General features: G+C 52.7%; 2 protein-coding genes across 10 annotated transcripts in view; one reads left to right on the forward strand and one right to left on the reverse strand.

Annotated features, from left to right (window-relative positions):
* Positions 1 to 1735: 1735 nt before the first annotated feature.
* ANKRD16 (ankyrin repeat domain 16) lies at positions 1736 to 12349 on the reverse strand. 4 transcript variants are annotated; one of them, XM_032473959.1, is made up of 8 exons: positions 11663 to 12349; positions 9367 to 9587; positions 7921 to 7963; positions 5433 to 5541; positions 4804 to 4965; positions 3566 to 3662; positions 2364 to 2542; positions 1736 to 2178 (listed from the first exon to the last, which is right to left on the reverse strand). In XM_032473959.1, exons 1-7 carry the CDS (start codon positions 11980 to 11982, stop codon positions 2373 to 2375), a joined length of 1122 nt encoding a protein of 373 aa, XP_032329850.1. In that variant the 5' UTR covers positions 11983 to 12349; the 3' UTR covers positions 1736 to 2178; positions 2364 to 2372. The 4 variants fall into 4 exon arrangements, with proteins under 4 accessions (XP_032329850.1, XP_032329851.1, XP_032329849.1 ...); XM_032473960.1 differs by having other exon boundaries at positions 1736 to 2274; XM_032473958.1 differs by having other exon boundaries at positions 1736 to 2542.
* Positions 12350 to 12636: 287 nt separating this feature from the next.
* The window catches only part of FBH1 (F-box DNA helicase 1), a 62657-nt gene continuing 52943 nt past the window's right edge, over positions 12637 to 22350 (forward strand). For 4 of the 6 annotated variants that reach the window (XR_004317509.1, XR_004317508.1, XM_032473943.1 and 1 more), the window contains exons 1-2: positions 12637 to 12780; positions 21747 to 21902. Coding sequence is in view for 2 of the 6 variants with exons in the window: in XM_032473943.1 (XP_032329834.1) it covers position 12780; positions 21747 to 21902 (157 nt within the window). In the remaining 4 variants the exon portion in view is untranslated. Of the gene's footprint in view, positions 12781 to 13115; positions 13206 to 21746; positions 21903 to 22350 lie in introns of all 6 variants that reach the window. The other 2 variants (XM_032473945.1, XM_032473946.1) reach the window with 2 other exon arrangements.

Raw genomic sequence — 22350 nt, forward strand, 5'->3', positions numbered from 1 at the left:
CTGAAACTGTCTCCTCACCGTCCTCCCCTCTTCCTTGCCGAACGTTCCTCCTGCACCCAGGGCTCGGCCTCTGTGGGCTCCAGTCCCCTGTCCCCACAACTTTCTGGCAATGAGCCTTCGCAGTCTGGCCGCCTCAGTTTCCTCCCCACCACGGGCTGCTTCTCTATGTCTGTAAACAGCCTGCGGCCTCACTCTCTGAAAGAATCCGTGTCAAATCATCCCCTCACGTCTCTCTTCTTCAGCACTCAGCGCGTCCCAAGGCCCCCCAACCCCAGCCCTAGCTCAGCCCCGACCTCCTCGCTGCCCCGGCTTTCAGTCGAATTTGACGAAGCTTCACTGGTCGTCCCACCTGTGGCTCATCCTAACAAGGCCGAAAAACCACAAATGACAACATAAGAGAGTAAGTGCGGATGATAATCCAACGGGGCATTGGAGAGTCATTCAAGGGAAAGCTCACAGGATTCTGAAGGGCGCCAGGATGTGCTTGGGACGCAAAGTTGGGAAAAAACCTCACACAGAGCGTCGTCTCCACTACGTGCACTTAGAGACTAGGAGGAAGCAAGGCTGGTCATTTCAGGGCAGTGGAACGATCGCTTTTTTTTCCCCCTTACTTTTTCTGTATTTTACAATGAGCTCTAAAACAAAAATCCTGGGAGAATAAAAGGAACATTGCTCTGTGCCGCCACCTGCTGGCGGTTCTAGGAACGGCAGGCTGAACGAACCACCTGCCCCACCTGCTACCACCAAGAGCCCGCTTCACTCAGCACACTTCCCTCATTTTCTGGGTGTGCTCCGTGCTTCCGTTTCCACGCTGTAATCCCGTTTCTATTTTCTTCTTGTAAACACTTCCTTGTATAACCTATGGGGAACACGGGTTAGGTCCCAGCTGTTTGCAAGTGACGGGGACTCCTTGTGTCTCTTCCTGGCCTCGCCCCGACCCCTGCCACGTGGACCAGCTGTGCTCTCGGAAGGACCGGCCGTGGCCTCTGGAAGCGGGTCGTGGACAAGGCGCTGGGAACCTGAAGGCGGAGGTTGTTTTCTGGGAGGGGACGCGGCCAGCCAGCACGGGAGGTCAACACCCTTCGTCCAGTTAGAGCCTAGACGACTGTGCAAGGACAGCTCTGAGGGGACAGGAGGAGGACCTGGGGGGCTGTGACAACAACGGTCTGGATGCCACGCTGAGGCTCAGACCAGGGGGTCCCCGTAGGGATGGAGCCAGACTGGCCAGCGCTTCCTGCCCAAGGAAGGGTCCCGGACGACTGATCCTGGCTTCCAGCTGGGGAGGCCGGTGAACAGTGGTGTCGCAACTCAGGGGACACGGGACGAATGTCAGCTTTGGGGAAGGCTGGGGTCTGAGTAAGCTGAGCGTGGGGTGCAGGAACGTACAGCCGGCAGCAGAGTACGGGCTGGAGGGCTCAGGGTGAGGGGCATGGTGACACGGCTGTGGGACACCAGCACAGGGGACAGCAGTCAGCGGGGACAGAAGCGCCGACGGGACCAGTCCTGCCAAGGCGCTCAGGACGGACACGGAAACGGAAGGTCAGAAAGGAAAACCCAGAAGTGTGTTGTCAGAAGTGACGGGAAACGAGATTCCAGAAGGCGGGGGTGAGTAATCGTTGAACTGTGAGGGCGACAAGCACATTACTTGATTTGGCAACTTGGTCCCCGGTGACCTGTGGGTTCAAGAACAAACCCTCTTCATTCTTCAAATGAGGTCATGGAAAAGTTCTGAAAATATCTTAGATGTTTTTAGATGCATTTATTATCCAAAGGGAGCCAATACAGACTTGTCTATCAAAAAAATAATAACCTTAAGTTTAAAACATTTCGGCTTAACTAGCAGTGCTTAGAATAAAGAAATGTTTTCGTTATTCCTTGTAAACGTCTGTCTAAACAGAACATAAGCATTTCCTTCCTGGCTTCAAAATCAAAAGGTAAACCATCGTCAGGGCCAATGAAAAGCCTCTGAAAGAAGCAAGTCAACAGGCTGTTTACATTTCAGACTCCAGGCAACAGCAGCTTGCGACATTCTCCACGTCGCCATCACTGCCTCACCATAGTGCCAGTGACGAACGTCTCACACCCGTGTACGACTGCATGTTTGCTGCCGTGTTCGCGCGCGTGACGTGCTTCTCCAAGGACCCCAGACACTGACTCATCAACGCCACCCGACTCGGCCTGAAGGCAGAAAGCGCGAGAGAGACTCGGGAGAGCTTGAGATGGCGCCACATGCAGTCGCCTGGCCAGGAAGCCCCCTCTTCTGCGAACGCTCAGCTGCGGTGGGGAGAGCGGAGGTGGGAACGCAGGGTGCGGACCCATTTCCCCGGCCCGAAGCAGCAGGTCAGGAGGGGCCATGGGCTTACCGTCTTCCTCTAGGAACGCCCTCCTGTTGCCCAGCTGTGGTCGAAGCACTGCAGGACGTCCGCACTCCGTGCGAGCTGCTCGGCCAGGGTGCCCGCCTTGTCCGGAGAGTCCCCGAGCCCAGAGCACAGGAGGAACTCGACGCAAGCCGCGTGCTGCCCGGCGCAGGCCAGGTGCAGGGCTGGGGGGACAGGGTCACACAGCTCGGGGCGCTGCCCACGGCCACATGGACGCAGGAGCAGGCTGCCCCTGATACACACACAGACTTTTTCAATTAACCCAGACTTTATATTTCCGTGTTCATCCCTCTCACTTTGCCTGTACGGGATCAAAGCTTTTTTCCTTTTAACCTGACTTGGTCAGAAACGGTTTCCAAAGGAACAAAACCACCTGGAGAGGGTTTAGGAGATGTGTCTAAAGCAGCACAGCAAGCGAACGAGAAGCAGGAGAGCTTGCGTGTAAGCGGTGCGGGAGGCGTCTTCAAAGCTTTGTGAATGCTCTCTGTGTGTAAAAATAGCTCCATGAGTGAGAATGATGCAACAACAACAACAAACCGCTGACAAATCTTCCCTCCCTGGTTGGAAACTGCTGCTGCGGGTTTCTGCTGCGCACTGAGCCCAGCGACCCCGAGTCCCGTCCCCCTGACTCTAGGAGCACGTCCGTGCGCGGGATTTTGTGACTTCTCTCTGCTGCCCTGCAGTGAGCACCTGGTTCCCCGTGAGCCCAGCACGATGGCACGCAAACACCAGGGCTTACTCTGGAGTCCAAGCCTACAGATCTGAAACCAGCTTTCTGAGCCCTCAGTCTAAAAAGTTATAGTGGATGAGGTTTTAAAATACATTGCAGAGAGAGATGGCCAGTGAAGAATCTGCGTGGCACCTGGAGAGCTGCAGCCATCAGGGACTGAGACCAAAGGTGCTCTGATCTCACATACGTCGTGTGGCTCAAAATAATAAAAACAACAACAGCAGCAACCGGGGCAGGAAGGAGACAGGCAGCACCGTTGCCACGGAGACAGCAGCAGCCCTGTAAGCAGAGGAGGAGGACCCGGGTGACAGCCTCAACCCTGCAGCCCTGCAGGCGGAGGGGGAGGTGCTCTGGGGACAGGCCGCTGAGCTAGCAGAGGAACAACGTTCAGACCAGCGTCACTGTTTACACTCAGTTTGCTAACAATTTTCAAAGTGCACGTAAAACGAGGCCGTACCTGATCGATCTCTTTCATCCTTAGAGCTGATGTCGGCGCCCAAGGACAAGAGCGTCTGGACTGTGCTTACGTGTCCCTCCTGAGTGTTGAGACAAACCTGTCACCGGTGTATGAGGACAACAGCAGGGCTTAAACACAAACTCTAACGCGTGTTAGGTTCTTCTGAAACCCGCAACTGCTGAGACTGAATTCTCACGTCCAAAGGAAGGCTTGTCCTATTACTCCTGAAATCCAGGATAAATCACTACACACAGATCTAGGGGACGTTCAGTTATTAGAGTGTAGATGATCAGCTTTTTGGCCAAATTATTGGCTGAGATGGTTGGGTTTCCATATTCATGTAAGGAGTGTAAATCTTATGATTTATGCAGAACACACAGTTCCAAGATCTCCCAAGCATACACATTCTTTGCTAAATCTTCAGGGGAGAGAGAAACTAGAGAAGACCGTAGCCTCCCCGGGTGGGGTTCTCAGCACCCCCGGCACTGTCGTCTGTGAAGCCACTGACACACTTGCCCAGCCAGTTAGCCAGTCAGTGAGACTGAACCCAGGGCCGCAGGTTCCACCTGCCACGGGGGACCCACTCGCTTTTAGCTTTGGCCCCAGACCACACTCTTCGCCCACCCGTGACTCCCTAGTCACGTTCTCACAGGGGAACACAGGCAGGGTGTGGTTCACCAGAAAAACATTTATTCCTGTTGCTCGAAGCACCAGCAAAGGTGGGTGGCCAACAGCATTAAGGACGAAGTGCAGAAGGCCCCCAGCATTTGAAACAGGAGGGTGTAAGGAGACACTTTCTCAGCAAAAACTGTTTGCGCATCTTCAACATTTTGTACGCCGGAGAGCCCAGTGCCTGCAACCCCCTTGCCTTAGAGAAAACCGAACCTCTGAAATCCAGTAAAAGAGCAGAGAGCTAGGAATTTCGTACAGTGGATTTTTTATGGCTTCAAATGACATTATTTCTGAAAACCAAAAAGGGTGAGAGGCAACAGAGAGCACGGGCGTTACACGGAGTAAAGGGCTTTTCTCAGTTTTACCCAGAAACAAACAGAGGCAGGTTTCTATTTAAAGGGACACAGGGCTTCAGAAGCATGATCACGTCAAGAGCACGTCAGGGCAATCTCCTTCCACAGGGGTGGAGCCAACCGCCCTGCCGCCAGGGTTATCCCCCCCACCCCGAGCCACTGGGGCCGGGCCGGCCCCCGGGGTCAGGAGCAGCGCTCCAAGAAGGAACTAACCTTGGCTGCGAGGTGAAGCGCTGTGAGGTGGGTGGAGGCTGCTCTCATGTCCACATCAACGCCGAGCTCAGAGACCAGGAATCGGATGGCATCATTCTGCCCCGTGACAGCGGCCCGGTGGACAGCCTGAGCCCCCAGGGAATCCTCGGCAGAAACGCAGGCCTAGTAGATTGGGAGAGATCCAAACAGAAGGAAGGGTCAGAGACACCTGGGGCCACAGACCTTCTGACATTTTGGCAAAACTCTGTTGTCTGCAGACATTTTTTTGGGCAAATGACATGTAGCTGTTGTCAGATTCTCATAGGACGCTCTGACCAAAAACATGGTTAAGATGCAGTGCTGCAGGCCAATGTGACAAAATACAGCACATCTACTGATGACTGAATACGTATTCTGCTAACTGCCTTGTGCACGTTGTTACTTAATCCTTAGAGTAACCCTCTGAAGAAGTTAAACTTCTGTTGTACAAATGGAAACACTGGCATTTAAAGAGGTAAAGAGGGTTCCCCAGGGGAACACGGCAGAGTCCAGGTTAGAATCCATGATCTGAGTAACTCTGCTTTCTGTTTATCCTGTGGCCTAAAACTTGTAGGAACCTCCAAAGGAATAAAACCAAACCATTTCTCTACCTTGTGTTTTTGGAGCAGCAGCCTGGCCACGTTGATGTGACCACACTGAATCGCGTCCATAAAGGGCGTGAGGCCACACTTGTCTCTGCCGTCGGGTTCATACTGGCACCTGGAGCCCAAACCCAAAGTCACAGCTGAGAGAAGTCACTGCTTCAAACCCAAAGGACAGCTGACTCTGACCCCCTGTGGCAGACGTCCAGCCTTACAGCTGACTGCGCCTCTGCAACCCCAGTGTCTGAACCGAGCTCTCCAAGGGTCTGCTGGTTTTCCCCAGCAAGTCTGCCCACCTCCAACATCCCAGTTATAAAGGGCCCTTCTCTCTCCAGCTTCTCATGCAGAAGTTAGCCCTTATCCCTCACAGCCAACCTATTACCCAAATCTCTCAATTCTACATCCAAAATGTATCAAAACCAAAACAAAACTCTGTATCCTTCTCTCCGAGATCACCTTCACCCCTTAAGACCAACCCAACAGGCAACCGCCTCGTAACCATGTTTCTCACTCTGGTTCCTGCCCGGCCACTCCACTCTCACCGCCACCAGAGCAACCTTTCCACCAGGTAATCTGGCCGCGGCCACTCCTGTTTTAACATCTTTACCACCTCCCAACCATACAGGACAAAACCCGAAAACTCAACATGACCTCCCATGGTCAGGATGACGTGGTACCTACTTTCTCCTCTGGGCTCCCCCGGCCCCTCCTCTCTTCTCGGTCCCACGGTCCACCTGCCCTGCCCTCTTCCGTTCCTCCCCTCTTCATGGTCCTACCTGCTTCCAGTCCCGCCTGTCTTCCCTTCTCCCGTTCCTCCCTTCCTGGTCCTACATCCTCCCCGCCCTCCCTTCCTCAGGGTCCTACCTCCTGCGTGCCCTCCCCTCTTCCGTTCCTCACAGTCATGCCTGTGCCCACTTCTGCTCTTCCGGCCGCCCAGCTCCCTGCTGCCTATGCACCTGCCGGTTCCCTCTGTTGGAACGTTGCGTCTCCATCGTGCATTTGGAACTCCAGCTCATCCTTCAAACTGCAGCTTCAACGTGACCTCACAGAGGCCCAGATCTGCAGGGCGCACAGTGCTGAGTACTTGACTTTTGCAGTATGATCACAATTTGTAACTTTATGTTCTTTCTGCGATTGTCTCTACCCGGCTTCCACACCAGCCTATGGGCCGTTGGGGAAAGGACTGTGTTTACTGCTAATTGCTCAGCACCTGACACACAGGAGGCGCCTGAAACATGTTTGCTGAGTGAACGAAGGAGTTTATGAATCTGCAGACAACCAGCATGTCCAACGTGCAGGAGGCGGGTCCTGCACGAGCGATGCTTTCAGGGCGCTCCATCAGGCCTTCTCTCCTTGCTCTCGGCGTCTCCCCAGGCGACCTCTTCCACTCCTACGGATTTGATCATTTCTACTTTGACGGGGCCCACTTTGGGCTTCAGATCTGTGTCTAACTGCCTGCTGGGCATCTCCGCTTGCTTGTCTCACAGCTACAGGCAACTCAACGTGTCCCGAAGCGGGATCGCCATCTTCTCCCCCAAACCCGCACCTCCTCTGGCGTTGTTTATCTCATCTGGCGGCAGCAGCAGCATCATGAGAGAAACCGGGACGTCCTCCTCGACCTCTCCTTCTCCCCAGCTTCCTTCGTTGAGTTACTCACCGAGATCTGGTGATTCTCCTTAAGTACCTCCAGATCCTTCTCTTCACTCGGACAGTCAGCATCTTGGTCCAGCCCCCATGAGTGTCCTATTTAAGTGCAACAGCCCCCCTCCAGTCCGTTCTCTGCTTTGCAACCAGAGGGACTTTGAAAAATGCAAACCTCTTATTCAGTGGTGTCTTAGATGCTTAGAACCAGAATCTGAACTCCTTCAAGTGGTGTCCAGTGTCCCACCTGGTCTGAATCAGGCCTTTCTCTCTGGCCTCCCCGCCACCCTTTAGGACATAGCGCACACAGATCTTCTCTCGGTTTCTTCACTGCACTGTGTCTTCCCTGGCTCTGAGCACTCACGGGGACTGTTACCTCTGCCTGGAATGCCTCCCCACCACCTCTCACCTCCAGCCTCCTTCAGGTAGTAGCTAAAGTGTCCCTGGGGCTGAGACTCCTCACTCCCAGGCCAAGTCCTGTGCTGCTGGAGGGACCCCGAAATCCCTTGTGACGCGTCTCTGACTCACACGCCTTGGGCAGAGTCTGTCTTCCCTGCCCACCTGAGTTCCGTGATGGGGAAACCACTTTACCTGATTTCTGTAGTAGCCCCTCTGCCAGGTACAGTGAGTGCTGAATGAATATATGAATATTTGTTGAATGAATATGTAAAAGAATGATTTTTCCCCATGTTTGTTACTTATTTTTGTTTTCCCTTCTTTATCTGCTGTGTTCTTTGTTCATTTCCCTGGTGGCAACTTAGGTTCCTTCCGAACAATCTGAGCTCTTTACGGAGCATCGATATCAACTCTGACATAATCAGTGAACATTTTCCTCCATTTGCTGTTTTGTTCTTACCTCTCAAGAAGCACCTTTACTGCCTCTAAACAGCCATGCATTGCTGGGGGAAGAGAGTCAAGAATTAGAGCTTTTTCATGCAAAAATAAAACGCTGCTTTCCTCCGGGCACTGCTGTCTGCCCCACATTTCTACCTGCGCCTTACGGGAAGGAGTGTTAAATTAGGTACGTGGCTACTGCCTCAGAAAAGTAAAAATGTCACTGGTAAGTGGTAAAGAGAGATGTTTTCACTTCACAGGGACGTAGCCAACACTCGATTATCCTCTCTTTATGAGACTCTCACAGCAAACTTTCCATCCTAAGCCTGCCTCCTCACTCGGGTGCTACAAATCCCAAGGGCCTGTCAGTTGTTGCCCAGGACGTGTGAAACATGTTAACAGTAATCTATGACAAAGTAACCAGGAATTCACTCCTTCTGCTAAAAATAACAGTCCTCTGTCCTAAAGATTTGGACTCTCTGTTCTCCACTACTTCGTGTGAATGACTGGGTGCGGGCGGTTTCTCCAGAAGAGTCGGGGAGCTTGTCAAACAACTGGTGGGCAGAGAAAAGTTTTTCCACGATTGTGCAAAGTTTTAAGAAGGATCCTCCAGTCCCTGACGGCCTGCTGTGGCCAGAATAACTGTGTGCGTACCTCCCGAGCCACGTCATGTCGCAGGTACTGATTTCAGAGAAACCAAGAGCCCTGAACTGCAATTCAGCGAACTCCCCAGGAGGCTCAAGAGGATGTTCTAAATGTCTCACTCTGGACTCCTGGGCTGTTTAACGCCCACTTCTCTTTCACGACCACACTTCTGCTTTTCACTAATTGAAGATAAGCCACAAATAGAAATTCAAGGTTAAGGATAATTACTCCAAACAATGAAAACTGCAGCCCAGATTTACCTTATCAATAGGTAGGTCACAGCCACTGACCTACATGAAGGGCCAGGCATATTTAATTATAAGACCTGTATTTATCTAAGCGACCAGCACTAAGGATACAAGGAAATAGTCTCCCTGCCTCCTGCCTTTAATGGTGACAATGTGAAATGGTCATGAAAACAGCAGGCCTGGGTCACTGCATGTCGAGCTCTGTGCTGAGGAGCTCACGTGCTCCTTGAACCCTTCAACAACCTTGTGATTAGGGCACCATCACTACCATTGTTATTCTGGGGTCGTGGGAACCTGCTCAAGAGACTAAGTTCCTCGCCCAAGGTCAAAGACTTAGTAAGGCACGGAACCAGCCTGCCATCTAACTAACTGGGGAGGAGAGGACAGATACACATGGACAGTCACCTAAAGCAAGAAAGGAGAGTGTGTTAAGGGCCCAGTGACGTTAGCTATAGAAACTAAGTGTTTGCCGAAAGACCCCAAAGCTGCTCGTACCCCTTGCCCCCGATTCCCCAATGCCTGCGAGCCCCTGCGGGCGGGCCCCCGACCGCCCCCTGCGCAGCCCTAGCCCACACCTGCCGTGTGCAGCGGGGTCCGCCCGGTCTTGCTCTCCGTCTTCCAGGCAGCTGGGCAAACATCGAGCAGGTACTGGAGGATCAGAGGGTCACCCTCCCGGCTAGCAATGTGGAAACTGTTCCAGCCGTCTTTGTTCTTCAGAAGCGGATTGGCACCATGCTCCACGAGGTCCTGGACCACCTCGAGGTTCCTCCTCGTGCAAGCCATCATCAGAGGGGTCCTAGGGCCAACCAGGACAAGCAGTCAGATGGAAGGGCAGCTGAGATGTCAGAAGCACGCGACCAGGTCCTCAGGAAAATGCACATACTAGGCAGAGACTGAAGACCTAAAGGACGCAGGGATGGGAAGGGGGTGCAGAAAAACTGGTTTGGCTGGGATGGGGGGGAGTAACAAGGGGAAAGCGACTGTGACGTAGGGGCGGCTATGGGAGAGGAATCCCGAGGAGGCAAAGCTGCTTCTGAGCCGGTTTTCGGTATAGCACTGAAATGGGACAGACGAGACCAAACTGTAATTTGTCCTGAATATCTGCATAAGGGGTATTCCACTGGACTTAATGCCATTCACATTGACCAGTAACCATTTACTAATTAAACTGTGCTGAAAAGGAGTCAAACAAGAGCATCTGACATAGTGCCTTACCACAGGGAGCCTACACTGGTGAAGCAAAAGAAAACAGCGTGATTACGCTAAGTTTCTGAACTGACGTGTGTCCCCAGCTACGGGGGAGTGAACTACGTTGCTACCAACTCTCCTCCCACGGCCATGATTTTGGGCTTCTTGATAGGAACCGAACAGTCAGGAAAAAGCAGGCAGGGGAACGAGGAATTCAAAATAAAGAACCTGAAAAGACCTTGAAGAAGACCAATAAAATAGATGTTCTGGGGCCCCAGTTTACACCCCTCTTCTTTTTTCCTTCCCACATACAAACAAGGGCTTTCTAGATACAAGTGAGCATGCGCTCGCGAGCTGGAAAAATTCCATGGGGTGGGGTGCATGAAAAAGCCCTTGCAGACACCTGCAGACTCAGCTCGGCTGCTGTCCACTGGGGTCCTGTCCCTCTGTGCTGTCGCTTCAACTAATAAAAACCTGCCATGTGCTGTGACTCAAGTCTCCTGTGATTTCTTTCACTGGGGACCATTGGTCATCGACCCCTTAACCACACACAACACTTCTGCCTTCTAATATGACATGACTCCTGGAAAGCCGAGGCAGGCCTTGTTAATTTTATCTCCTATTCCGGGGCTCTGGGCTGTGGCGGGAGCTTACTGTAACAAGGTGATCCCTAAGGTCTCATCCAGGGTCAGTCCTCTCAGACTGCTTTGATATTTCTTAATCACCAACACTTTTTTAAAATTTTTGATAACATCATAATGAAAGTGAATGAGAGATCCAGAGGGAGAAACCCAGATAAATGAAGGCTGGAATGTTCAAGAAGGACTTCACAGAGAGAATGAATCCTGAACAGGGAAGGAAGGCTGGAGGAGCAGGGAAGAAGGGTTTCAGAAAGCCCAGCAAGGCGAGAACGGGCAAATACGTTTTACTGTAACAGCACTTCCTAAATACAAGATCAAATGAGACCTGCCCTTTTAATGGCTGTTGGGGGGGGCGGGGGTATGGCGGTTTCCTCACCCAGAGAGCTGTTTCGAGAAGTCTGAGAGGTAATACGCCCCCACTGTCCTTAGACCAATTCACTAGGAGCACAAGAAAATCAGCCTTGTGCTTAATCACAGCCAAAGCGCAAACCTCAAAACATAACCAGGCCTCCTCTCCCAGGCCAGCAGGCAAGACGCACTTTATTTAGCTATATGGCTGTCTGATGTGTTCTTTATTTATATCAGATCGGGAATCCCTTGCGGGCAGGAACTTCATTGTTAGGAATCTTCAGATGTTCATAACCTCTAAGAAGGAGGACAGAGGTACTGAGTACTGAAAACCACGTGGATTGAACAAAATTCAATTGCTTTGTGTGAGGGTGACAGGTGAGCATGGTGACTGGAGGTGGCCATGCAAGGCTACAGTGTGATAAAATCACCAAGAACACACACTCAAGTGTATGCATACCCGGTGAAAACTGAGCAAGTATGTCGACTGCGGCGATGTCAGTTTCCTCGTTCTATACCCTTCTCTGCGTTATAACAGTTAAGCCGGCAAGGGTAGCAACAATGTTGGCTGGGGTCGTCTGCTCCACTGCGAAAGGTGGAGGAGCTCTGGGCAGACAAGGGCGTGGGAACTTTTGATTCTGCGGGGAAGCGTGGACAGTGGGGCGGGCGTCGCTCCGCAAGTCCCGCCACCTACCAGTCGGCCTTCTTCAGGCAGTCCACCGCGGCTCCTCGGCCCAGCAGGTACCGCACGCAGTCCCGGTGGCCCATGGAGGCAGCCTCGTGCAGAGGCCGCTTGTAGTCCCGGTTGGCGACCTCGATGTCCATGTCCCAGGCCTCGACCAGATAGGCCAGGACGTCCCGACGGCCGTGGCGGGCGGCGTAGTGCAGGAGCGTGTCCCCGGCCGGCCCCGGGCAGCCGACGCGCCCCGCCGCCCGCAGCTCCTCCCGCAGGGCGCACAGCTGGCCTTCCTGCACCAGCCGGCACAGCCGCCGCGGGTCCGCGGGAGCGGCCATGGGCACCGGCTCCTCCGCGGGCCGCCCCGGGACCCTCCCGGCCCGCCCTACGCCCGGCGCCGAGGCCTCTCCGGACCACGCGGCCCGCGGTTCGCCGCGAACGGACGCTCGGAGGCTGCCGCGCGCACTGGTTTCACTTTGGGGAGAAACATTAGGTAGTGGGGGCGTCCGCCCCGGGCCCGAGCTCACCCCACCGCCGGGTGACCGGGAGGCCGGCGAGGCACCCGCACCGCTGAGGGCCTGATCCGCGCTGACTGGACAGCAGCCGGGGTCCCGCGCGGACACCGCCGCCGGCCCAGGTCACCAGGCGCAGCCACATCGCCCACAGGCGCGCCTTCCGCAACCGGCCCCACCCACGGCCCCGCCGACCACAACCGGCCCCGCCCTCGGTCCCGCCCTCGGTCCCGCCCCGCCCGCCTCGGCCCCACCGCGGGTCCCCGAGCTCGCAGGAACTCTGGGAAAGTTTCCACTCGCCTCCTCAGCCTTAGCGGAAGCACGGACGGGGCGGGGCCCGCTGTCGGTGGCCGCCCCTCCATCGGGTTCGCATTCCGATTGTTCAGCGGAGCAGTCCATCAGCGCGCCCCTCCGAACACATGTTCTGATTGGCCGCAGGCTCAGTCCATCAGCACCGGCGGCGGGCTCTTCCCGCGGCTGCGGCGGGGGCGGAGCTGGCGGAGGAAGTCCGAGGCCTGCTCGGGCTCGCGCTGCCCGGGGGACGCCGGGACTGGGAGGCCGGGCGGCCGGGGCCCTGCGGTGGCGGCGGCGGTGGCGGCAGGACCCCCTGTGCGGAGCGCCATAGTGCGTGAGCCCGGCGACGTGGCGGGGGCCGCGGGCGGGCCCTGCCTGTGGACGCTTCCTCTTGGGGTCCTTAGCGGGGTCCGGCGGAGCGTCCGCGAGGGGCGTGGGGCCCGGGCCGGGTCGGCCGGTCGGCGGGCGCGGTGCAGGGGCGCGGCGGGGCGGCACTCGTGAGGCCCAGGGGCGCCCCGGGCCGCGCGCCGGTGCCCGGTGGTGTGGGGGTCGCGGGGGACGTGGCCTCCGCTACTGGCCGGCCAGCATTTCCTTTCCTTCTGCTCTGGTGTTTTGACCTTGGGCGAGTCATTTAGTTGTATCCTTTTTGCTGCTTTCATTTGCAGTCGCCCTCCCCCTTCCCTGAATATTGAGAAAATGAAGGTGACGTGGAGGGGCCCTGAGCCGGTGGAGGGCACTGACATCTGAGCAGGCAGGTGGGGTGATGGGGGAGCTGAGGGTGGGTGTGGAGTTCTTACAGGTGCTAGTTATTCAGCCCCCTGGTGTTTTCAGTTCCACGGCTCTTGGTGTCCCTTTAGAAATAAAATGGGAGTAGCCACGATTTGCAAGGCCTGGAAACGATTATGCTTAACGTCTTGTATTGCACTCTGGTGTGAAAAGCACTTTACATTAATTATCTGATCTTCGAACAGCCGTGTCAGGCATCGTGATAGGTGGGGAAGTTGAGGCCTAAACAAGTTAGAGATTTTCCCGTGGAAGTGTAGGTAATCATGAATACCACTCTGGAATGAAGAGTGGTAGCACCCAGTGAGGATTTGCGAATGCCTGGCACTCTGCTCAGGTAAGTCAAGGGAGATGCATTGAAAAAAGACCTCTGGTGTGGGCACCCGAAAACAAGCCCACTTTCCTAATGAGCAGGTTGAATTTGGTGTACTGGGTAATACAGATAGTCACTGGAGACAAAACCAGGTCCCCATCAGCTTTACCAAAGTTACTGTTGCATTGTATCTTGCCACTTCAGAAAAAAAGAACTACGTAAGTGCTCTGAAGTGCATAAAGTGTTAGAAGGTGCCAGGCAGTGGTCTCACTGCAGCTGTTGGTGTTTGGTGGCAAATGGAAAGTGAGGTATCTGGTAGTTTCACACCTTTTGCTGCTAATCCGCCCCCACCGCATCCTAATTGTCAGTGACCCCACCTTTTCTTATGCCTTCAGTTTCCTTGTTTTTAAAAACAAAACTGGGACATGTGGTTGCACAGTAGTACAGAGTATTTTAAATCCAGGGGATTGATTATTTAAGTGGTGTCCCGAATGCAGTTCTATTCCTCCTGTCATTTTCAGCAACTTAATTTGGTCTGTATCCCCCTTTAGACAACTAGGTGGTAACTTATGTGGCTCTGTCCACAGCCCCTGTGATTCTCTAGGGCGGAAGTTTGGTGTCGAGGGGACAGGTCTTGCCAGTAAGGTAGTGGGTGGAGCTCTTCTGGGGTCTTAACTGGTTTCCTGGTTGGTCTGCTCACCCCTCCTGTGCAGGCGTTTGGAATTTGCAGTGTGCCCTTTAGTGTCTCTTTTCTCATGTGGCGTCTTTGGCGTTTTGATGTGCTACTTGACTGTCCTCTTTCCTTTCTCTCTCACTGTATTTCGGGGTTCCATAGTGTTCAGCGACGGTCTTCAGTGTCCTGATGGTTTGACATGTTTTGTGACCTGTGGGTGTGTGAACACCAAACTATTGGTATTGGACTGAGAAGTCTAATTTCACATTTGTTGACATCATCTTTCTCTGCTTGTCCTCCCTCTGTGTCCTTCCTAGGCTGCGTTTATTTGAAGATGGAATGTGAATCCTGTCTTTGCCCGTCTGTGGAATCACCTGCCCTTAGAGCATCTCACCAAAGCTTCTCAAATCTAATGTCTCCAGCTGTCACTCACATACGTTTTGAGGAGCAGTCTCATAGTTCAAAGTACCTCCTAGAGCTTAACCTGGCTTCCTACAGATAATTTTGAAACAAAACAAACAACTATTTTCAAAGCTGGAAACTTTCATTCTTCCTTCACTCCAGAAAGAAGTGCCTAAAGTGAAAGCACTGTTTTTCTTTTCCTCCTCAGCGAGGTCACTGATGTCACCATTGAGTTCTGGCTGCAAATGTCAGTTACCTGTGTTCTTTCTCTTCCAGTCTCTCCAGTCAGAACAGGCAAGCTGGTCTTCGCTTTCCCCTTCCCCCTGTTCTTGCTGCCGCTGCCCTCAGGCCTCGGCCAGCAACCCTCTCCTGGGCTAGTAAAGCTTCCTGCCTTGTTTTCCTGACAGTCTGCATGTTTACTGATCCTTGATCCTGCCTCCACTTGCAAATTTGATCGTGCATTGACCCTGCTTAAGAAAGCTAGGAGATTCTCTGACTCGCCTACCTAATAAAGTCCAAAATTCTTTAGCTTTATATTTAAGGACCTTTATACTCCATGCTTCCGGATTGTTTATCCACCTTTGTCCCCAATCCGTGAGCCTTTCGTTCCGATGAAACCCGGCTTCCCGCCACACCAGTGCTGTGCTTTTTCTCTGTGTTTTTGCACATATTTCTTTTCCTTCCCAGATCTTACTCATCTGGCAAGGCTGAACTCCTCATAAATCCTTTTTCGTCTTTCCAAACCGTTCACTTTTCTTTGGTCCCACGAGTTTCATATGTGCATTTGTATGACACTTATATTGCATTATGTATAGTAGTTCGTTTGGAGAGCTGCCTTATGGACAGGTGACAGCATTCATTTTTGTATCCTCAGTGACTCAAATAGCACTTGGCACCGGAGAGGCCAAGAGAGGAAGCCCTCATGGTGTTTGTCATGAACCTAGGGCATCATAGGAATGTAAAATTGGCTGTGGGGTGAATTGACAGTAGGAAAAAACCTTTCAAATCTATAAAAATAAATCCTAGCCTGTAAATAGTGATCATTTTCTTGTTTTTCCTTTCTTTCACCATTCCTTCTTTCCCTTGCAAGAAACAGACGTAGGACAGCTCTCTCCATCCTCGTTTGCTGTAATAAGTGAGGGCAGTTCCGAGGGAGGAGCAGGTGTTTGCGGGTGTGAGAGGACCCACGTGAGGCTGAGCCTGTGGGTTTATAGGGGAGCGGCGTGTGGGGCTGGGAGGGACATGGCTCTGCATCAAGAGTGAGTCCTTTCTGTTTGCTGCTTTCAGAGCTCACGGGGACAAAAGATGTTGACGTTTTTCCATTTTGAGTCTGCAGTATTTAGTGATACCTTCCTTTTGTTTTCTGAAAACTTGCTGTTAAGTCTTTGGTAATGATGTTCCACAATGGTTTTTAAAAAGGGACAGAGAAATTAAACCTGGGGTTTTAGAAGGTGCTTTGAACCTTCCTGGATATGGAAGGGAGCCTGTTACAGCAGAAGGAACTCTGGACTCGAGGAGTCAGGAGACCCAAGTTCCATCGCCTACAAGCTATGCTGTGACATCAAGCACGTCTTCACCGAGCCCCGGGTCAGTCATGGCGCCATCGGAGGATTGTGCAAGGATCAAGGGGGATCATGTGCAAGCACTTCAGAAGCTGTGGGGCTCGTCGGAGCTGTGAGACAGGGTGGGGTTTCAGAGCCAGGGAGGAAAGCGGGCTTCTGCAGAGGAGAGTGCTGCATTTGTGCGTTTCTTCGTTTCATTCACTCATTCATTTCGTTCCTGTTTACGGAGCAGTGTGTGTTGGGCGTTGGGGCTGAGCCAGTTCCTTGCTCCTCTGCCCAACAGACTCGAGAGCTTTCCTCCAGGGGCGGAAGACAGCAATACACTCTTCAGCAGTTGTTAAGGCTGTGTCAATAAAATATGCTGTATGGTGACAGTAGTTTGTCCATGGCTGGTAGAGATGCGTCGTACGGTAATTGTTGCAGGTATCTGAGATACACAGGGCGGTTTTATCACTGCGCAGCCCTGCCTGGGTGGAGTGAGTGCTCTCTGCAGCGCTGGATTTGGGGACGAGCACCGTTAACTGTGCTGGCATCGCACTCTTGGGTCTCCCGGGTTGCAGTTAGAGCTGTGAGTACCTGACCCCTCGTGATAGCGGGCCGCCCCCCCGTGCACCTCTGCCAGCGTCTGCTTGGACTTTGCCGAGCCCCTCTGCCAAGAGCGGGAGGTTTGTGGGGGACGAACCCGATGAGGCTGGGTGGCTCAGGATGTTCCCTGGGTTAGCAAGGGCCTGCTGCCGCTTTTGTTAGGGGCTGGTTCTCCCCCGGGCACCTTGGGCCGCACTTGCCTTGATTTTTTTTTAAGTCGCTGTTTCATAATCTTTCCCTCCAGGAGTCGCAGGCACGTATTATCTTCATCTTGTCCACTTAGGTTTGTAACCTGTAAAGTTTGGAGGACATTTTGATATAAATTCTGACTAATGAAGGTAGGGGAAGAAAGAAAGTGACTTGGTATCAATTTCAAATGATCCTGGAATGGTGAGGGCAGGTGTCGCCGCAGGAACAAGCAGATCCACACGTGTAATGCCCTCATGGTCCAAGCTCGTTTCTCAACGCCTTAACTGTCTCAGGTTGTTGGAGTGTGTGCGTGTGTGTGTGTGTTGGCGGGGAAGTGACCCTCTTTAAAGTGATAATCCAAGGTCCCAGACTGCTGGAGGGTCTTCCTGTTTGAACGTGTGGCTTCTAGGTTTCCCTGGGGGTCACCTTCCCATTAACTGGACGTGGAGCGGAGGGTGGAGGAAGGAGCAGGGCCAGGCCTGGAAAAGGCATGTGTCCCTCTTGGACCCAGTCTGGTGGTGGCATCCAGCCCCCAGCAGGACAGGGACACTGGGCTCGCTGTGTGCCAGGAAGAGGAGGAATAGCTGTCTTTGCCTCACAGCCCGGAGCACTCTTCCACTTTGTGTGACTTGTTTTATAAATTGTCTTGCAGTAATTAAGTCTACAGAGTGAAGCTGGGCTGTTGGGAGCAGAATTGAAGAGTCATAGCACATCCTTCTCATTCGCTGAGTGTTGGAGTATGCATTATTTGCAGAGTGCTGTGCTGAGTGCTTTGAGGAATGAAGTGGTGCTCCCTGCCTTTGAGGGGCTGGCAGTCTCCTAGAGGTTCAGTAATAATTATCCCAGGAGGCTGAGAGGAGTCTAATCTCCGCCCGTGGGCCTGGCTGGGGGGGTGGGGAGTGGGGCCGGGAGGGGACAGGTCGTCCTCAGGGCGAAGAGGTTGGTGATGGCAGAGGGCCGGAAGTTGGGCGCAGGGTGGGAACCTGGGGCGCCCGTGGTCTGCTGAGCTGACTGAGGGGCTCTAGGAGGGGGGCCCAGGAAGGGGGAATCCATCCGGAAAAGCAGCGTGGGAATGGGCAAAACCCTGTTTGGCAGATGGCCTTTATACTTTCCCAGTGCTTTCTGTCCTGACATCGGGGGGGTGTGACCCGTTTCTGTTAGTCACAGTGGTGGGCTCTCCGGCAGGGGTGCAGGGGTGCCCGCTGTGGCGGGGAGATGGTTCAGCCGCATCTCTGGGGCCTCCCATAGTTTGAGAGCCCACAAGTGTAGTGGTTGTCATCCGCCTCCATCTCCTGAACTGTGCACATTCGTCATGGAGCAGTTTGACTTTGCTCCTTAAAGAATCGTGAGCAGTTTCTAGTCATAAGTGCCCTTCGAGAGAGGTGTGAAGGGCACCTGCTCAGCTGCCGCTTGGAGGAGGGAGCAGCACTGTGAGGTCTGGGTGACTCAGAAGGAAGAGGTACCATCTGAGCATCTTCATTTTGATAAAGTTATATTTGAGCTGCTGGTTTGGAAGTACATTAAGAAGAGAATCGTGCTTAGAGTTTTACTGTAGTATTTTACAATAACTTCGCAGAAGCATCGATGCTGTTAAAATGCAGGCAACCTTCAGGGAGACCCTCAGCTCGGCGTGGTCCACGTGTAATTCTAATGTGTCAGCTGATGGGCTCCATCCGCCTCGCTCGGGTTGTTGCTAGGCACTTTCCCCTGTCTTGTCTGGTTTGAACCGCTTGTCTGGGTGTGAACTCCACCTGGGAGCTTATCAAGGTCCCCGCTGTGCTGAGAAGGGAGCCCCAGGTTGTCAGTGATCAGTGCACCCTCCGAGGGAGGAGGCCTTCCAGCTCCGAATCCGAACACCTCACACAGCCTTTGACTTGAATGACTTGTTAACTCCAGAGACGGATGCGAGGCCTCCCGGCTCCCCGTTCCTTGAATCACATGCTTCATCTCAGAGACCCGAGAGGCAGAAGGAAATGCGGTCTGGGCTTCCGACCTCTCGCTGAAGGCACAGAAGTCGGCACAGTGACAGCTAGCTCTGCCTCCCAGGTGGGCGGTCAGGGCTCCGGTGACCACTCCGGACGGACAACGTAGGCGGCTGCGTTCGTGCCCGAGGCCGCGCGACCCAGTCTAGATGCCCCAGCCCCCTGCTGCTGGCCTCGGCGGTGGCGGTGGCCACGGGCAGGAGCGCCCGGGATGGGCCAGAGCTCTCCCCGCAGGTCTGCGCCGGCACCAGGGGCACAGGAATTTGAGTGCTTTGATATTGTTAGTCTTATTTTTTGGTGATGTTAACTGAAAACTTCTCCTCTCCAGGCCAGTTTAGCCCTAGACTGTCACTTTTGTTAAATAAGATACTCTCTACAGGTAACTTTTCTCAGCTGTCTCCAGCTCTTGCTGTAGACACTGTACGTGCCAGCTCTGGGACACCTGGAGAGGAAGCGCTCCCCAGCTGCACGTCTGGTGTGCATGGGCTGGCTTGGCAGGGTCACCGGCTGGGATTCTTGAGCTGCTCCCGTACTTGAGCCAAGTGAGTTTGGAGCACCTGAAACAGGGGCCAGGGTTTGTCAGTGTAATTGTTCCGAGGTGTCTGCAGGGAACTTGTTCCAGGACCCCCAGTACTAACAGATTTCATCGGGGCTCAGGTCCATTGTTAGAGTCCACCCCACGGACCAGGACTGGCGGGGCCCAGGTGGCGTTCTCCATCCGTGTTTGGCTGAACCCGTGGCTCTGGGAGTCGCAGTCCTGTTCTGCAAGCCCGTTGACAGTGCTGCCTTGTCTCTTGCCGGAGCGACCAGGGATCCCCATTCAGAGAAGGTGGCAGTTAGGCTGTTGGCTTTGTAATCTGAAAGGTTTTGAGCGGAAGAGGCAAACTTTAGTGTCTTATTTTTAAAAAGAATAATCAGGCTTTAAGCTTATTTTTTTCAATATAGAAAATTTTCAAGATTTTAATTTTGTTAATATAGAAAAATTGCACATTCTTTTTTTTTTTTAATCTCTGTAAGCAGGACTGAGACTTGGTGTTTAGCGTAGAGGAATGTTTGACAACAAAATAATGAAATTTGTAGAACCATGACAACGGAGGGGATATTTTCTGTTCACAGTAAGTAATTGAGACACAGAAGTGATACAGTGATACAGTGATACAGAAGTCGGGGTGCTGGGGTGCTGCATGCCTTACCACTGGGGACATCTTTCTAACTTGGAAGTTATTTCAATGTGTTATGCAAATCAGTCCCTTCTAAGCTTCCTTCAGTAGAATAAGCAGATGGGTGTACTTGTGTCAGGTCTTAGAGTTTGACAACTATTTGGTGTGTGTTTTCTCATTTAATCAGTTTAATGCCCCTGGATCTCAGGGAAGCTAAGCGACCTGGCGTCCCCTGGTGTCTGAGTGGCCGGCTGAGGGCTCACACCCAGCTTTTCTCCCCGTCCAGTCCGTGGCCCTGTGCATGCCTGCTTTTGTCCGCCTAGGCATGTTTTTAACACTGCTCCACGGCATCTTAACTCTGAATTCAGGTAGTGGAAAGGTCTCTGGCATCCTTTCAGAGGGTCTTGTAGAACTGATTCTGTGTGTAGGAGGAATTTTTTTAAATTTTTTAAAAGTCTGAAAATATCCATGAGGCTTTTTTAAACTTCTGTTAAACCTTGAAAGAATAAACGGAAATTTGGAGGGATCATTTCTGAAGACACGAAGGGCCGAGGGGGGTTCATGATTGAGCATGTAGACTGTGCAGGGCATACCCATCGGTGTCTTGGTTTTAGACATTTTCAGTCTTAAGGAAATGTTGAGTGCGATTCTGGCATTTGATACTACAGTTTACTTGAGTGTTTTTAGGACCTGTGAAAATACAGTACGGGCAGAAACTGGTTTCTCTCGACCATCTCCTGTAAAGCATCACTTTAATTCTCTTATATCTGTTCTTGTCCTCTCTTTTTTTTTTTAAAGTGTAACTGTTCTGTTTTATTGTAGTGTAACTGTCTATTTAATGCCGTAAGGAGATAGTTAGGTCTTACATGCAATAAGATACAGAACGGTGGAGAGTCTCAGTTAAATACGAAAAAGAATTACCTGGCAGAAAGTGACTAACATAAACCCAAATATCTCAGTTCTCTGAGACAGAGTTCTAGGTACAGTTGCTGCTCTTGTGTGTCATTAAGGGAGAAAATGAAACGTCCTCCTCGGAAGATGCTGGGAAGTGGACTCGATTCTCCTCTCTCCGGGGTGGGGGGGCTCGTTCCCGTCCACTTACCTCAGTGCCCAGTACTGGGATGCTCGGGGGGGGGGGCGGGGTGCACGGGGCGGGGCGTACAGGGAGTCTCCATGACTGTTCCATTAGTGTGTTCTGCTTCTGCGACTTGGGGAAGCCGGTATATTCCAGGGATGATGAACAAGTTTATTTCTGGAAAGCTATAGCCAGCTCTTAAATATTTATGGGTGTTAGCGGGAATATAAGTGGCCTGGCTAAAGTCAAGGAAAAGAGGCCAACTTGTCCACTAGTGGCAACCTTTTTCTGAATGAGCATTTCAGGATCAGGGCCTCTAGAAAGTTTGACAGGTGAAAAGCAAGGTTATTTTAGGATCTTGTTTTAGGATCTTTTCTAAAATTTTAAGGAAGAAATGCTAAGAAACTATAATGACTGAAAGTTGATGGGAGCACAGGGAGGAGGGGAAGGGCTGGCTGGGGTGGCCCACAGTCACTGTGTTCCTGCAGAGTACGTTTAATTTGCCGGCCAGCTTGTAGAATTGGTGATAACTAACAAATGTCCCATTTCTTCTGCCTGTTGGTACAAAACAGTGAGACGGTTTCAGCGGAAGCACCTCACAGCTGTCGACTGCCAGCACCTGGCTCGGAGTCACTTGGCTGCGACGCAGCCCTTCTCTCAAAGATGGACACACAGAGACCCGAACCACGGTCTCTATCCTAGACCCAGAACAAGAACAGGGACTAGGGGTACGTCTTCCAGAAAAGCCCTTGCATTTCAGAACCTGTAGCGTGTGTGGCCTTTGAACATCTCGCAGTGTTTGTAGACGTTGCTGCTGTGGTTTCGGAGTCCAGTTTCGGTAGTTTGTGAGTTTTCTGTGAAAGTTCTGTCCTATCAGAACTTTCAGTCGGTAAAAGCCCCAGGGAAGCGTGGCAGGATGAGTTCCGTTAGCTTAGTTGTAACGTGGTAGGAGACACGGACCAGCATCACCACGATTCCAGTCGAGACCCGTGGTGATCCTTCACTCTCAGTAGCCCTCTGTCCAGTCTGTCGCTAGGCCCACTGGGCCGCTGTTTTTCTCCCCAGTGTCCCCTCATCAGTGCTTTTATGGTAGACTGTGCCCTTGGTCACCTTGAACCTGGGCTGCTGCAGTAAACCGTCTCCTTGCCTTAGACTTTGTTTCTTCTAAATCAGCTG

Source organism: Camelus ferus, chromosome 35 (assembly GCF_009834535.1).
Source record: "Camelus ferus isolate YT-003-E chromosome 35, BCGSAC_Cfer_1.0, whole genome shotgun sequence".
Classification (NCBI taxonomy): Eukaryota; Metazoa; Chordata; class Mammalia; order Artiodactyla; family Camelidae; genus Camelus; species Camelus ferus.

Bases quoted from the DNA above. Each gene is read 5' to 3' on its own strand.
- ANKRD16 (XM_032473959.1), bottom strand. From the start codon at position 11,982: ATGGCCGCTCCCGCGGACCCGCGGCGGCTGTGCCGGCTGGTGCAGGAA. The intron at 7,964-9,366 runs GTGTGGGCTAGG...CTCTTCCCCCAG, and splicing joins GACCCCGCTGCACACGGCAG to CAATGCATGGCTGTTTAGAG. The intron at 2,543-3,565 runs GTACGGCCTCGT...CTGTCCCCCCAG, and splicing joins GGATGAAAGAGATCGATCAG to CCCTGCACCTGGCCTGCGCC.